General features: G+C 54.9%; 6 protein-coding genes across 6 annotated transcripts; 3 read left to right on the forward strand and 3 right to left on the reverse strand.

Moving 5' to 3' along the window:
• Positions 1–102: 102 nt before the first annotated feature.
• Positions 103–3492, reverse strand: J4E78_006684 (uncharacterized protein; the record flags this gene model as incomplete). Its single annotated transcript, XM_049367294.1, has 5 exons — positions 103–1569; positions 1616–2736; positions 2785–2832; positions 2893–2972; positions 3026–3492. The coding sequence occupies 5 exons, from the start codon at positions 3490–3492 to the stop codon at positions 103–105; spliced, it is 3183 nt and encodes a 1060-aa protein (XP_049221041.1).
• A 597-nt stretch (positions 3493–4089) lies between these two features.
• J4E78_006685 (uncharacterized protein) lies at positions 4090–4546 on the forward strand (the record flags this gene model as incomplete). Its single annotated transcript, XM_049367295.1, has 4 exons — positions 4090–4137; positions 4188–4260; positions 4384–4478; positions 4526–4546. The coding sequence occupies 4 exons, from the start codon at positions 4090–4092 to the stop codon at positions 4544–4546; spliced, it is 237 nt and encodes a 78-aa protein (XP_049221042.1).
• A 132-nt stretch (positions 4547–4678) lies between these two features.
• On the reverse strand, positions 4679–5602 carry J4E78_006686 (uncharacterized protein; the record flags this gene model as incomplete). The annotated part of the gene is made up of 1 exon (XM_049367296.1): positions 4679–5602. The coding sequence occupies one exon, from the start codon at positions 5600–5602 to the stop codon at positions 4679–4681; it is 924 nt and encodes a 307-aa protein (XP_049221043.1).
• Positions 5603–6121: 519 nt separating this feature from the next.
• Positions 6122–9177, forward strand: J4E78_006687 (uncharacterized protein; the record flags this gene model as incomplete). Its single annotated transcript, XM_049367297.1, has 2 exons — positions 6122–9019; positions 9070–9177. The coding sequence occupies 2 exons, from the start codon at positions 6122–6124 to the stop codon at positions 9175–9177; spliced, it is 3006 nt and encodes a 1001-aa protein (XP_049221044.1).
• Positions 9178–10133: 956 nt separating this feature from the next.
• Positions 10134–10762, forward strand: J4E78_006688 (uncharacterized protein; the record flags this gene model as incomplete). The annotated part of the gene is made up of 2 exons (XM_049367298.1): positions 10134–10142; positions 10253–10762. 2 exons carry the CDS (start codon positions 10134–10136, stop codon positions 10760–10762), a joined length of 519 nt encoding a protein of 172 aa, XP_049221045.1.
• A 1615-nt stretch (positions 10763–12377) lies between these two features.
• J4E78_006689 (uncharacterized protein) lies at positions 12378–15203 on the reverse strand (the record flags this gene model as incomplete). The annotated part of the gene is made up of 2 exons (XM_049367299.1): positions 12378–13099; positions 13265–15203. 2 exons carry the CDS (start codon positions 15201–15203, stop codon positions 12378–12380), a joined length of 2661 nt encoding a protein of 886 aa, XP_049221046.1.
• Positions 15204–16146: the final 943 nt, after the last annotated feature.

Raw genomic sequence — 16146 nt, forward strand, 5'->3', positions numbered from 1 at the left:
GAACGAGAAAAAAGGTAGTTAGGTGTCAGATCAACACCCACCACCAAACACTAAATATTACAAGACGTGAGCGGGAGAAGTGAAAAGGGTGTTCAGCAACACTCATGCATCCTGCATGATGATATCATCGTCCTCCTCGCCCTCGGCATCAACATCCATGTCCCCCTCTTCCTCATCATAGTCGCCATCGGCGTCGATGTCCTCATCATGCTCCTGTTCTTGTTCTTGTTCCTCTTCAATGGGCAGCGCTTTGCCCTTGCCCTTGAAGTCAATGCTACCCCTCGAGCTAGCAGAGCTTCTTGTACTCCTCCTCCCATTGACAACAACAGCTTTAACCGCGCCTCCGTCTGAGACGTCGTCGCCATTGGTGACGCTTTCGCCGAGGCGACTGCGTGTACGCCGGAGGGAGATAGTACCCGGTGTGAGGGCGCCGTTGGCGGAGGGCGACATAAGGGCTTTTGCGCCGCGGCTGGGCGAGAGTTGCATTTTCGATACGGGGGCGGTGTTGATGGAGAGGGATGTGTTGCGGACGCGATTGGGGGTGCTGGTACGTCGGCGGGTGCCGAAGGGGCGGCCTGGGCGGCGGCGCTGTGCAGGTTGGCCGGGGATGGGAGGAAAGATTTCGTAACGGGAGGGCGGGATTGCGGGTTCGTCCATGTGGGAGCCGGCGAGTGCGACGGTGGAGCCGTTTGCGAGGGGTGTGCCGGGGACTGGTGAGCCGCCGTTGACAGAGTCTTCGACGGGGTGGGGGCCGTCTGCTTCGTCGCCTGTACCGTTGGCTTTCGCGGCTGCCATCTGTACACCTTCCTCGTGTGCGGGCTTGTCTTCTTCTTCGATTTCGTCGCGCTGTTGCACTGTCTGCAGGGCGGGTCCATCTTCGTACTGGCCTAGACGTCCCATGACGTATGGTGTCCATATCAGACATTCCGGGTTAATTTTCGGGTTGCCTGCAGCGTTGCATTTCTCAATGTATGACTTGAAGTAGTTCAAATCAAGGCGAAGCGCGTACTTCTTCGTGACAGGGTCGCGCACGAGAGCTCGTAGGCCTTCCAACGCTGATACAATGTCATCAGGTGTCATGCCGGTGCGATCTGATATAGCCGATATGCTGATCGCAGCCTTTTGTTGCAGTAGTTCCTCACACAGGACAAGCCGCCAGTATTTCCGATAACTCACCAAACCCATGTCACTCAGAGGTTTCTCAGGACTTCCAGTCTTTCTCTCCACGCGCGTCAGGAGGTAGGAGAACTCGATCAGGTATTGTCCGTAGCCTTTGCGCATGTGAATGGGAAGTACGAGAATACAAGAAACGTTGTTGAGCGAGCTGGGACGCTTCTCTTTCGAAAAGTAGCCGACGAAATGACACCCGAAGTTGTCATTTTCTGTCATGACGTAGAACAAGAAGGGCTCGACATCGTAGTATAGCGTCTTGGAACCGAGGAACAACTTGGCGAGCAAACAGAGATTCTGGCAGTACACTGGATTCTTTCGGCCATCGACCTCGAAGAAAGAGTACTTGCCGTCACGGTAAATCTCGTCGCCAGGAGGGTGCTTCGCTGGGCATTTGAGCTGCGTTTGTTAGTACATGGTCATGGAAAAAAGTCGAGCTGCTTACCTTATGCCGCCATGCCACGTAATCCGAGTTCATGTACTTGAGACAGAACTCGCATATGTAAAGCACCCGGTTTTTGCTGTACTCTTCAGGATATGGCGCAGCGTGCCAGGTGTCGATCTCCCAGCCACCGAAATTGACGCATTTGATCTTGCTCGCCGTGGTTGCTTGCTTGTGCGACCGGAGTGGTTCGGGCGGGTAAAGTGCGGCCTGCTTCACTTTCCATTCTTCTTCAGCCTTGATGCGAGCATCGTCGAACCGCTTCCGGTCGGCGGGCGAAGGATAAGTCTTCGATGTATCGGCATCCGCTTCTGAAAGTACACCACCGTAGGGCTTGCTCTTGACCTCGTCTGGCTCCCTGTCGGTGAAGCCTGGGAACGGAGCGGCATTTTGAATGTGTATTGTTGGGTAATGCAAGACCTCTGAGGATTCTCGTGCAGCCTGTGCAGCCCGACGGTTTCTTTCGCGACGTTCTCTATCCCTCTCGCGCCGCCTCTCCTGTCGCTCTTGCTCGCGCGTGAGTGTCTTTACTTTGGGCTTGGCGGTGACAATCTTCTGGACTTTCTCGTTGTTGAGATGGAAAGCGATAATCAGGCTTCCAGGCTGGGCCTCTTCGATCCATGCGAGTGGTCGTTTGTCGGTCCTCTTAGGCTGACCACGACGTGCTCGCGCTGGTCGTAAGCGACCTGCCTCTCGATCTGAACCAGTGTGCTCTGCCTCGCCTCCACTCTCGTGACCATCCGTCATGACGCTACGAGCACTTCGTACGCTTCTTGAAGGTGGCCGGGGTGAGACTGCAGGCACTGATGGCGCCGCATCTGAGTTGGATGCTTCGGAAGGTCTCCGCTTCTTCCGTGTTTGCCTTGACGGAATCGGCGCTTCCTCTTCCTGCGAAGTCTTGCGTTTGCGCAGCGAACGTATTCCATCTGCTGATTCGTCGGGAAGAATTAGCTCTTTGAAGATTGAATGTCCTTCGGGGTCAACCCCACGATGTGAAGGGAGCAACTCTTTGGTCAATTTGTTCGCAGACGAACGTCTCCGACGAGCTGAAGGCTCATCTGCCTCTTCTTCTGCTTCCGTTGGGAAGTTGTTGATACATCCTTCGCAGCGCCACAGCTTTGCATCTATTCGTCGTTAGTAAGGTGCGGTTCGGGCCTGACAGGGGAACATACCGTCATCGGGACTAAGCGTATTAGCGTTACGCGCGCATTGCCGATGTGCTGGACCAACAACGTGTGAGCTACCACATCGTAAGTCGAACCTCCCTACCGAGTACTCACCATTGTCTCCGCACTGGGCGCAAGAGAGGTACTCCTCGAATTCCGGGCTGGGGTCGTTATCCTCGTCTAGATTGCAATATCTGCTCAATTAGTAAATGGTTTTGAAGGCTCAATCTTCTGGGGCGATACTTACATGCACACGTTGGGGTTGTTCGACCTGATGATTTCATCCTCTTCACCACCATCGCTCGCCTGCCATTGGTTCTCCTCTTCGGAATCAAGGTTGCTTGACTCGTCGCTGTCGCTGGACTTGGCATCGGAGGATTCTCTCGCGACATCGTCGCCATCATAGTCCTCTTCCTCGTCGTCGGACCTGGGTCGACGCAGTGCGATTTTGACAGCACCGACGGGCTCTGCTTCGTCCTCATCGTCGTCCACCTCTTCACCCTCGGCGTCCACATCTTCACCCTCAGCATCGACATCTTCGCCCTCGGCATCCACGTCTGAACCTTCGGCGTCTGTAGTTTGGCCTTCAGCATCAGGCATGTCCTCGATAGGCGGGCCAGGCGCGTACTCTACATCGTCCATCTCGTATTCGCCATCCGCATCGATGTCGTCCGGGTCGGTGTTGGCCGCGGCTTGGCCCATGATTTCCGCCATTGCGAAGTTGACGGCAGAGGCCACCTTGGAGGCAAGATACGCCACTGTCGCAGTCCAATTGGTATAGGCCTTAGAACATTGGTTGCGCGAGCGGTAGCAGCCGCGGAGGCTCTCTCATGCAGTGGTTGGTGAGCGCGTCGTGTCTGTGTCCTAGCGCGTTGTCGTGACCCGTGAAACTTATAACCGCGTGTTTTCGACTGAGGTGTATCGTGTAATGGGTTTGAGAGGTCGTGAATCGCCAGCGGCAGATGCGGCGGTCTCGTAGTCGCGTTGGGCGTGACTGTGGGGAAGGCGGAGGTGCGATCGCGGCGGAGGCAATTATTTCGGGGGTCTGGCGGCTGAAGGGTGCGGGTTTCGCGCCTCGTATGAAAGGGTGAGTCTGTGCGACACCGAGAATAATTGTCGCTCGGCAGGAAATGGTGTGGACGATGCGCTGTCGTCGTCCGAAATGACACCCTTGGTCGTAGTCGGGGTCGCCGCCAAGGAGCAGTTGACGCACGGCCGCCGCACCTCACTTCACGCCGACGGCACCTCCAGCCAGTCCGCACTGATAGCCCACCCCGCAACACCACCGCGCCTGAACACACTACCGCAATCATGGGTGTCCCATTCGAGGCTCTGCTGCCCTATGCCATTATGACGGGCGTGAGTAATTGGCGCGCCTGGGAGTGAAAGGCTGCTAACCCGGGGGCCAGTTCTTCGCATTCAGCGCCGTGTCTGTCGGAAAGCTCAAGGAGATCCAGAACGGAGGAAAGAAGACCAGGAGGGGTATCGACCAATGGGACAGGGTAGGTTGCGAGAGACATACGCGCACCAGGAGTAAGCTAACAAGTGTACAGCAAAGTACGACAGCTTCACGATGACCTCATGCGACATACTTACGAGACCCAGTGATGGAGCGCGACCGCCGGCTCACGGGATTCATGCGCGGACAGACAGACAAGCCGATTGCTCCGGAAGGCTTCGAGCTCAACAACCCATGGAGGGTGCGTATGGAGGTGCTGGGCTGTTGGAAGATGCTAACCACGGGCAGTGCGAGAAGCGATTCCTCTAGACGATGCGAGATACTCCGACACAGCATACAACATACCCAATAGTAACTACATCGCGCTGGGAGGGTCTACGGCATGTACAGCAATAGTAGGCATGCGAGCAATCAACAATTCTCAATGTTCAGTACTGGTGTCTACTTGATCTCTGATGGCAGTCCGGCAATGCCTTCTCGCTCCACGTCTCGGAACTTCATCCCAAAGTACTTCTCAAGCGCCTCCAACCTCTCTCTCTCACTCTTAAACTCGATTTCTTTGGTTTTCTGACCTTTGATATTCCACTTCAATGAAGCAGCCGTCAGACTCATCTTCCCTTCCAGCTCCCCATCATCACCCAGTATCTTCTTGTCGGCCACTACCATCTGCGTGAAGAAGGTATGCTTGCTGGTGGAAGTGTAGTAGCTCATGACTGCGTAGTCTTGAGGCTGGAATTCCAGCTCACTGTACGAGTATTTGGTTTCCCAGTCGCTCTCGTCATTCCTCCGATATTCGTAAACCCAGAAGCGCTGGTCGGGGTCAGTGTTGCCTGCAATGTTGCGCCGTTGGAGACGGGCCGCTGCAGGCTGGATGTGCTTTTGGACTGTGCCCGAGCGGTCGAGAGGCATTGGGACAACAGGCCCGTCAGCCCCGAAGCCAACATCGACATGGTATTTGGTGTTGCCGATAGTGACAAAGTTCACCATATGCGACCAGCCCGTCCAGCTGTCAGCAGCCCAAACTTTGCAGCCGCCTGAATACAGGGTGAACCCCAGCGAATTCAACAGCGTGCCAAATAGTCTGTTGTTCTCCATGCAATACCCACCGCGTCCATTGTCATCGTCAATGATCTTCTTGAATAATTCCTCCGGATGGACAGAGATGGAATGATGGGCCGAATAATGCAGATTGATGTTCTCAAAGGGCACGGCTGCTAGCTGCAGCTTCTGGAGCAGTGCAAGATACTCCAGTGCGCTGTCGGGGTCCAGACCGGCTACATCGTACTTTCTCTTTTGGTCAGGCAACCCCAGGCGGTCGAAGTACTTTGTTATTTGGTCTCTGGTGTAGGTTGCGCGTGCGCTCATGTTGTTGACTGACACGGACGTTATCGATAGCGGAGTGCAGATCCGAATTTGGCATGCGGCGAACTGAGACGCAATCAGATGGGAGAGGCACTTTCACCACGAGATGCGCCAGCACTAGAGTCACTGCAGAGAAATGTTTCGCGCGGGGCACGCTACGAGACGCCAGCTGTGGTGTCGTCAGGACTGCGCAGCGAATACGGGACGAGAACGCGGGATGGTGGGGAATGTCTGGATGGGCGGTGCCTGCCAAGCGCGCATGAACGCGTGAACTCCCGCCGGCTAGTGGCTCATTCACCCCTTGACGGGCGCAGTCGAGTGCTAGGAGCAGACTGCTAGAGTAGCGTCTCCTGAGCCAACTCTCCAATTGCAACCATGTTGAGCTGCTCGCCGTGAGCGCGCCCACCACCCCCGCTGGCTGCGCGAGTATTACTGTTGGGCGCTCCCGTCGCCTTCTCCATCCGGTCCTTTATCACCCCCCAACGCCCCGAGTCGCCGCGTCGCTCGCTCAGATTCAGAAACATGACCGCCAATGGCCTGCGCACCCAGTACCCCTACGTCGGGGACACGCTCAGTCCCCGCGCCCTCTATGACTTTCCCTCGCCCACGTCCAACTACCCGTCCGGCATCAATGGCACCGCCTCGCCCAGCTTCTTCCCCATGGCCTACCAGATCTCCCCGCGCTTCGGTGCCAGCGCCTTCATACCGCCCCCAGAGGTCTTCGTAGACGGCCGCAGGGAGACCATTCGCGAGAATGGCGTCTACACACCGCGAAACTCTGGCAAGCGAAACTCCGACGCGCTGAATACCGACCCCGTGGCTATGCATCTGCTTGTTGAGACGGCAATTGGAGACAGCCAGTATTTCGACATACTCTCGGTCGAGGAGGTGGAAGCGCTCAAGCAGGAGCAGAAGAGCCTGGACACTCGTCTGGGCACCGTCAGGCGGAAGCTGGAGTCGGAGACGAAGATCCGCGATGCGACGCGCTCCCTCGGACGGCTGGCCTCGAATAAGGCAAACGGACACAAGCGCGGGCAGAGCAGCAAGAGCAGCAAAGGCAGCAATCCCGCGCAGGACTACGACCCCAAGACAGAGGAAGGGCTGGAGTCAAGCAACAAGAAGGTCGAGGAGTTCATTCGGGAGTGCCTCGAGATAGAGTCTCGCATGCGCATGATCGATATGCAACTCCTGATGCACACTGCGGCTGTACTGCAGCTTACGCACAAGGGACCGAAGCAGCGTCAAGACGACTCTGAACTGTCAGAAGACCGCTTCCGCAGACCAGACAGCCCCGCAAGCCTGAACACCTACGAAGACGGCAGACTCAACGGCGCTTTCGACGAGCGCAGCTTCTACAGGACGCCGGAAAATCTCGACAACCTCATGAACGTGCTGCAAACCGGCAAGCATCTCACAGCCTCCACAGAGCGTCACGACCAAGCCTTGAATGCGACTGCCACGCGACTCCAGGAGATCAACGAGCGTCTGAGATCACTCATCATCGAGGCGAACCCCGAGCGTGACGAAGACTATTCACTGCCACCGTTGGCGCTTGAAGGAACGCCCGACGCGTCAACCCTAGATCGCCAGCTCGATTTCCTCGATCAGGGCCTCCGCAGCATCGCCGCCGAACAGTCCAACATCCGCAACAATTCAAGGCATACTCTGAGCGAAGTCGAGGGCCGTCTGGAGGGCATGAACAACCAACTGTATGCGGTAATATCTCGATCCGAAAACGAACAGTCCGACAAGATCCCACCGCCACCCGCCATCACTGGCGGTGGCGCCACCGAACAGCTTAACTACATGGAAGACTCCTTCTACAACCTCGAGCAGATCCAGTACGCAATGAATGAGCAAATCAATGAGCTTCGTTCCAAGGGTCCTGCGGTCGATGAGTCCGAGAGCGCTGAGAAGGCTGAGAAGTACGAGACTACAATCATGGGCCTCTGGCAGACTATCCTCACTGGCGAGGAAGAAGCACGCGAACGCAAACGTGAACGACGCCAGTTGCTTGCCGAAGATCCCGATGCCAATGAACAAGTTTCGCCAGACGAAGACTACGTCAACGAGAGCTACTCTCTTCCTGCCTTCTCTTCAAAGGTGCAATTACTGTTCAGGCGAGCGACTAGTCTCAAAGACAAGCAATCAGTCCTGATGCGCCAGATCAAGCAGCAACGTGAACTGAACAGCAAGTCGGACGCACAGAAAGAGGCAGAATTTGAGCGACTCAACACCAATTTGCTCAGCGCGAGATCTGAGAAGAAGTCTATGGAGGGTGAGCTCGAGCGTGCAATGGAACAGCTACAGCAATTCGATGAGCAAAAGGTCTCGACTGACACACAGATCTTGCGCGAGACGCAGGAGCGGAACGCTGGTCTGGAGGCTCAGCTGATCAACGTACAAGAGCGAGTGATGGCATTTGAGACTGAACTGAACCAGGCCAAGCAACGCGCTGTCGCGTACGAGAATCAGCTCAAGGACGTGCAAGAGCAAGCTGTAAACTTCCAGAGCAAAATGCAAGAGGCCGAAAAGCGTGCGGCCACGTTCGAGGAAGAGCTAAAGGATCACCAGGAGCGCAACACCGCATACAACGTCTCATCACAAGAGGCTGAGCAACGCACTGCTGGCTACGAAGCCCAGGTTCGGGACGCGCAGGAACGGGCTCTCATGCTAGAGACCAAGTTGCGGGATGCTCAGGACGAAGCTCGTACCGAGGCGGCAACGATCCAGGCTCAACTTGCCAACTCTATGGAGAAGATCACAGAGACTACAGCTGCTCTCGAAGCCGTAACTGCCGAGAAGCAAGCTGCCGAGGCTCGCTCTTTGGACGCAACCAACTCCCTCAATGCTAAGGAGGAAGAGTTCCGCAACCTTGAAGGCGAGATCGTCCGTCTCACAACCGAACTCACTTTCGCTAAGGCAGAGCTTGATGGCGCTTACGGTACGCGCGCGCAACGTGCCGCCGACTCCGCCGCCAACCCGGCCATCAAGCGAGAACTCGACGAGCTCACCGAGCAAAACCAGGCGCTCCTTGGCGAACTAGAGGCGCTCCGCAAAGTGCAAGACGTTGCCTCACAATCCGAAGCCGAAGCCCGGCAATCCGAGCGCAACCTCAAAGCCGAGCTGTCCGGCATGGCTGCCGAGTACGAAGCCCTCACTCGTGACGCCATCCAAAACGAAAAGGACCGCGAAGTCCTTGAAGCGCAGATCGACAAGCTGCGCGACGAAAAGGAGGCTCTTGAGCGCGAGCTCAGTGACGAGAAAGTCAAGTGGCTCGGGGTTAGGAGTCCTGGACCTGGCATGCCAAATGGCGCTGCTGCACAGCTCGACATGGGCGCGACTAGTATTCGCATGTTGAGAGAAGACTTTAGGAAGATGATGAGGGACCGGACGGCTGAGGGGTTGAAGGCGCTGAGGGTAAGTCATATTCATGCACGACTGTTTCGCACATCACTAACAATTCACAGGCGGAACAAGAAGAACGACGAAAGCTCGAAGCCGTTGTTCGGCAGCTACGCAAAGACGCCATGCCACAACGTTCTCAACTCTCCCGCACTATGACTACGCCACAATAACGCCGAGTAGCCTGACCGCATCGCCATGTTACGTTTAAACTTCACTTCTCTTTCTTACACTTTGTATTTCTATATACCCACTTTGTACTCTTCTGGATCCGTTATCATTCACGCATTACACGCGGAGTTTGGGACTTGCATTGCAACACATATTGGCGTTGCATCGCTGCTGCTATAGTGGAAAGCATATCTGCATATAAAGTAATGTATACGCTGCGCTTCTCAGTTGAGATGATGTTAGCATAAGATCGCAGACGAACCTGGCCCTTGTCGTTCTGTTGTGATGGGCTGTCCATGGAGTGAGCGGCACAAAAATTGAGGTGGATAGGTGCCGCGTTTATTCATGCAGACCGTTTTCTTTAACGTATATTGGACCACTGCCCAGCGCCCAGAGAAGAAGATGTAGGACGCCTTGTAAGAGAGACGTTGCTAGCGCCCCCACATTGCTCAAAGCCGCCGCATATTCGGACCGCAACACACCATGGTTCTACCCTTCACAAACTGCGCGGACTGCCGTAAGACAACGTCATTCGAGTTGGCAATCGATCAAACGAACTGGTCCCATGGCTGAATCACAACGGCGAACTCTCGTATGCTCCGTAGTCTGTTTCCTGACGTTTTTGAGGCTCCCGTTCGATATCAGTGCCGTCTTCGGAAGTGCGGTCTTATCGAAGAAACAGAAGGCCTGCCTCTCCACTTGCAGTCTGTACACAAAACGTAACGGGTGGCCTTGAATGTACTTTTCCGGTCGGATTTTGCGAGGTGTCTGACCACAATGCTCGGAGTATCCTGCCACATGGGCAACCTGAAGAACCGGTGCAGTGGCTGTGTTACGTCCTCGGCGAGCATGTAGCATGCCTCATTGGTTATCCGTGGTCTCTACTATGAGGAAGCATATCGCTGTGCCACGGTTATGCTCGCCGACTAACTCAAGAAGGTCCCCGGGCTGACACCGAATGTCTCCGGTGCGCGAGTGGAAGCTTCACGATATGGTTGCCTTGGAGGCCTGAGAGAAGGTTTCATGCGGTGCTCTATGGTGATGTGGGAAGCGAAATTGAGTATAAATCACTTGAAGGACGTCGTTTCCACGCACTTCACATTCGCAGTCATCTCACACCATCCAACGACGCCAGCCACCAACCAACCCAACATGAAGACCACAGTCCTCCTCACAACCCTCACCCTCGCCACCCTCGGCAGCAGCACCGCCCTCAAATTCCCCCGCTCAAAATTCACCTGGACCTCCTGGGTCGACAGTCTGATCACCGACCCAGCACATGCCATGAGCCCCGAGGAAGCAATTGCCGCCTTCAACGCCGCAAACCCCAATCCGAATCCCGACCTCTCCACTGACGATGCGAACCTGGACAAGCGCCAAGCTTTCGGCAACTGCCAACAACTCTCCCAACGACCCCCTTCTGTGCCTGACGCCGTGGCTTGTATCAATGATCTAGCGGGCAGGGGCAATGCGGGTCAGGAGTGTAACGTTGATGGGTTTACCGCACGGGTGCAGTGTAGATTGGGTAGTGCGGATGTGGTTAGTGTTAGGGGGAGGGATGATGCTCCTAAGAGTGTGAACTGGTGAGTGAATTTTCCATCTATTCTTGGTTGTTATTAGTATGGTTTGTATGGAGTGCTAACGCGTGGGTTTAGTAACGATATCGCAAGGTCGGCTGGCGTTATCATGGATCGGTGTACGAGAGGTGATAATACGGTGTCTGGGGCTGCGTATATTCCTCAGGGGGGTGTTGCGGTGCAGATTCAGGGTCAGTAGATGGGGGTGTGAGGGGCGGTTGGTGGGTAGTGTGGAAGTGCATGAGTTTACTGCTAACAGCAGGAAAGTATCTCGATATTGGGCTGGATTGCATCGTTTATGAGAGGCATGTCACCTACAGTATCAAGAAAACTTAACAAGGTGCTTGATAAATAAGTGTTTCCTTGTTCGTGTATAAGACTTTCGATCGTCAGTCTGTATAGTAGTAATGTTTGTTCGCTTCATGAGCAACTACGTTGATACTCTCAACCACAAGACTTCGAGGACTAGAGACGTGTCGAAGAAGTCAGAGACGGAAGACCACGTAGCCATCCATCGGACAACTTACTGAGCCTCAACGACGTGTACGTCATAAGAAGACGCCATAGTATTCGTGAGTACGACCACAATAACTCGCATACTTAACACTCTCTCCAACTCAGCGAAATCACACGATCCCGCAAAGAACAATCCTCGCAGTCGACAAAAGTAACAACAAACCCACCTCAACGTCCCAAACAAGTAACACCCATCAGCATGCTCCCCACACTCCCCCTCACTCCTTCTCACCAAAGCAGACGCCCTCACACCACCACGACAACCTCTCTCCACAAACGCGGTGGATATGATCGAAAAAGCAAACGCTCAAAAATACCCGACCAATGTCACACAACACACCGCCAGCATGCGTGGACGCGGTACCCGACTCAATAAAAAAGCATGACAGCCCTCTTTTCGCTTTTTCCCAACGTCTCGGGAACGCGGAATGTTGAACGGCTGGCTGCATCCTGCATTCTTCCTTGATGCTTGCATTGCGTCCGCCACTTTCATTCTCCTTCCCATTCTCGTTGGGGTCGCACGGGGCGTGCGAGAAGCGAGATAGGGCCGGGTGCACGGACACACGATGACATGCTGGTGTCTCCCTAAAAAAAGAAAGTCGTTTGAGAAGAAAAAAAGGGGTGCATGCATCATGGGTGTGGGGGAACATGACAAAAAACATGGCATAGAATATGAGTTGCGTTGGAAAAAGTCATGTGATTAGAATGTCGAGCGCAATTTAATGTGCGACTCAACTCTAGGTTGAAGACTCGGTTTACGAGTCGTGGAAAGTTATCTATGATGGGAATGTGAATGGCCCAACCTCATCACCAAGCCCCCGTCCTCATACAATAATGGTAATAGTGGTAACAAAACCCATGCATGCATCTGATGCTGAAAAACCCGATAAGGCGATGCAGTGATAAAAAGCGACAAAGGAAATCGTACAACAGATAGCGACTTTAGGTTTACAAGTTAAGGTAGATAGGCCGACTGAACTATGCGCGGCGGGTAAGAAGCGGAGGGGTATCATACCGCTGAAATGGGAATGATGTAAATGCTGGAAAGAAGAGTTCGTGACCAAATGTGAAAGTATGGTGAAATGAGAAGAAAAGAAAAATATGCGAGTCTAGTACGTCCCTCCCAGACTGCCCCAGGCAGCCAAAACGTCGTCACTGACGCTGTCCCTATCCCGATCATTACTCGTCATCCTGGGACTACTCGTAACATTGGCGTCTGGGCTCAAATGACGTGCCCTCCCCTTGCTGGTAGGCTTGTAGTAGCTCGATGACTGCGAGTAAACCGACGTACGAGATTCAGTAGAACGAATGCTGCTCTGCCGACTTCGTGTTTCTATGCTCGCAAGCGCGAGTTCGCTGATGTGTCGCGCGTTCTTCTTCGGCATCTTTGGGAGTGCGGGTTCGACGATACTGGGAGCGCGAGACGAGGCCTCTGAGACTGGAGTCAGGTCGCGGAAGCTGGTGGATGTGGGCGGCACCGGGAAGGTTATCTCGGCGTCGCTGGATGCGGTCCTACGTCGTCGGTGGGAGGATTCAGACTTCGCACCCACGGAGGGCATACGCATGATACCGTGATCAAGCATAGCTAGCTCGTCAAGCTCGTTACTCGTGTCACTGCTTGCAACTTTCACAGCGACGTCTCTCTCGTCGGCGTATAGAGCAGGCGTCATCGGCGATGGCAGGGGAGATGGGTGGCCAGTGGTAGTGGGCGATGCGAAGCTCGCAGCAAGCGGTGGAGACGGGGGAGACAACATGTCCTGAGGCGAGAACACGGACGGGGTGAGCAGTTGGTGCGACACTCTCCCGCGACTGACAGGCGAGTAGTTTCGATCTGACCAAGTGGTGCTGGCCGAGGTGTCGCGGAGTCGACTTGTAGTTGCACGACTCTCTGTCGTCGAAGACCTGCCACGTGATGGCGCGATGGAGCAAGGTGCACTCGTGGGTGCTCGGTGTTTGGTCCGTGACTCAACCATTCGCGCAGAGCTGGGAGACATACCTTCTGCAAGAGAGGCAGACGTGCGATGCGGCGGTGTAGGACGTTTAGTTGACTTATGTTGATGCCAATCTTGTTCCGGTGTAGATGACTGCGATGATTCGATCTGTTTGTTCATAGCGGCACGTTTCTTCCTCATCAGCTCCAGCAAAGCCTCCTCTTCTGGCGTGACTTGCATAAATTTGCGTGACCCTTCGGACTGAGCCTGTGGTGCGCTGGCTGACGTGCGCGTGCTTACAACACTGTGTGCCGTTGGTGAAATTGGCTGGGTAACAGCGGTCTTTGGACGGATGTCGTCGTCTTCGTGAATGATCGAGGGCTGCCTGACGTGGCTGGACAATCTGCCACCGCTGTAGGTACTGCCACGAGGGTGATGATACGAAGGGAAAGGCGGTTCTGGTGCATACATAACTTCGATGGTGGCGTTTGTTGACGTTGAGAGTATGCTCAGTTTTCCCGACGACTGCATACGGCGATGTGGTGGAAGCTCGTAAGCCTGCGCCCGACCGATAACGATCTCCCCTGTGTAGTCGGCGCTGTCCATGCTCTTGCGGACGCTCCCCTTACGGGATCGTGACCGGTCGTCAGCTTCATCCTCAGACGAGGAGAAAGACAAGACACTAGAGTCCTGGAGATTAGTCTTGGAGATAGCTGACGTCTTGGTCTTTGCTGAGGTATGTGAGCGATATGTGTCCAAAGAGTACTGGCTGGGTGAGGTCAGATGGGTAATGTCGACGATATCCTCAAGCGCAAAACTGTCCCTCTTAAACGTTGGTGTGGGATTCTGCGATCGACTATCGCAACGAGATGCATTCCTGACTTGCCAAGCCTCGATAGCAGTAGGCACAAGGTCTGGCACAAGGTCTGGCTCAGTCGCGACGCTGTTGTGGCGTTTGTCTTCTAAGTCGCGCACTTCTTCCTCACTTTCTTCACTATCCTCATCGAGCGCATCGAACCAGTGCTGGACGCCCTTTGGTGGACGGCGTACGTGAATCTTGGCATTATCATACTGATCTCTCTTAACTTTGCGTACTGGACTCATATGCGGTTGAGGTTGAGGTTGAGGTTGAGGCTTTACTGGAGGATCATGGTACTTCATGCTCTTCTTCTTCTGTAATTTGGCAGGCTGTACTTGTGGCGTCGGTTGCCTCGTCATTGGGCGAGGAAAGAACTCAGAGGTAGATGACATGGCAGCCGGCGAGTTGACCATCTTGGCAGGCGAAAGCAGTGTACCGCCATGACCGTCGCTGCCATCCTTCGGCTTGGGGAACAGTTTTGTAAGATCTAGCCGGGCTGGCTTACTCTTTCGGTATTCCTTCTTCCTCGTTTCCTCCAGGATGACAGGCGACACTGGACTCGCTTCGTGATTGTCGTAACCATGATCCGTCAATACCGGGGGGTACCCTCTTCGTAAAGCCCTGTCTCTGACTGCCGAGTCGGAAGTCTGCTGGGAGATGGCGAGCGGCGACTTCTTTGCGTCATAATGTGATCGAAGGGTCGAATTCGACGTTTGAGGGTGTAGCCGGCGATGGAGGGAACTGCTGTCAGAGCCGTGCCTGCTTTCCCCAGTATATGTGCGTCCCAGAACGTTTGACGAGGCTCGTGTTGCCATGGTGGGACGTTTCAGGTATCCGTCGTTCTCGGTGGGTGTTGCCGTGTTTCTCTCGTCGATGTGGGAGCCGAAGCTAGCCTCAGACACAGTGATGGACATGAATCCAGGACTTGGTGGTATTGTCGACTGCCGAGATGCCGTGCGATGCAGGACATCGGACGTCCCTAGGATTCGGTGTGCTTTGCTGGAGGTGTCTTCGAGACGAGAGGGCCTGTCGGGGCCAGAGGCAATCGACGGTGCAGGGCGGGCGTCGAGGTCGTCGTTCTTGGGTCGCGAGCGGCGAGGTAGAGGGAAGGAAAACTTCTTGGGTGCGCGGTCGCCGCGAGCCATGATGGTGGAAGATTGGTGGCTGTGGTGCCGGCGTGGGCGCGACTCAGGGTAGTTAGAGATATGACAGTCGAGACTGAATCGCGGGACCAGTTCAGTTGGCGCTACGAAGTCAATGCCCACATAGGGTGTAATTGCGTCGAATGGCACGTCTTGTGCTACCCCCGGCCAGCGCTGACAGCATTAAGTGATGTTTGCTTTTTGGTGCAGATGACGATCCGATATGCGGTAGGAGAGATCCGGCAACCTCAATTGAGGAATCCAAGGGTTCAACTGCGGGCCCCTACTGCGCTGCTGCACTGAGCGCTAATCGGGCGTGGACTGGTTGAGTGCTATCTGCAGGAACGGCAGCGCGGCGTAAAGTAGTACGATGTCATGCAGCGCCGCTCCAGGACTATCGAGTTTGCTGCTTCTGGGGGCGATGGGGATGGCGGAGTAAAGAACCAGCTTTCGAGATCTCCCAGGAAGATGGGCGATGGCGGGTATAACCCGCGAGTATTAACCCAAGGATCCATTGAATTTACCGCTTGTGAGGAGCTGGTGGTGGTAGGATCCGCATCGTAGTAGGCTTTCAGGGGTATCATGCCATTCGGCAAGACGTGCGGACCGCAGCAAGGCACAAGCTCCGAGCCAAAAGCCACACTGCTGCGTCGCATACATGCATTCCCTGGGTTCCAGTCAGATGACAGCACGCCGCGACGACCCGAATGTGCAGCAGTGCGGAGAGGCACGGCCTCGAGCATATCCGCCTGTTGCCCGTCACCGCATCAGACGAGGCTGGATCTGTCGGAAAGAAATTGCTCAAGTGGTTGAGCAAAGCTAGAGCTCGCGTTACCGAAGTTTGTAGGATCGCCCATGCTCAGTAGGCGACATGCTAGCCTTTGCCAAGGCTCTAGCTCGTGGCATGCCGAATATGGACGAGGAAGTCGAGCATGGTCGTGTTATC

Source organism: Alternaria triticimaculans, assembly GCF_023758025.1.
Source record: "Alternaria triticimaculans strain BMP 0046 chromosome Unknown scaffold_9, whole genome shotgun sequence".
In the NCBI taxonomy this organism is placed as follows: Eukaryota; Fungi; Ascomycota; class Dothideomycetes; order Pleosporales; family Pleosporaceae; genus Alternaria; species Alternaria triticimaculans.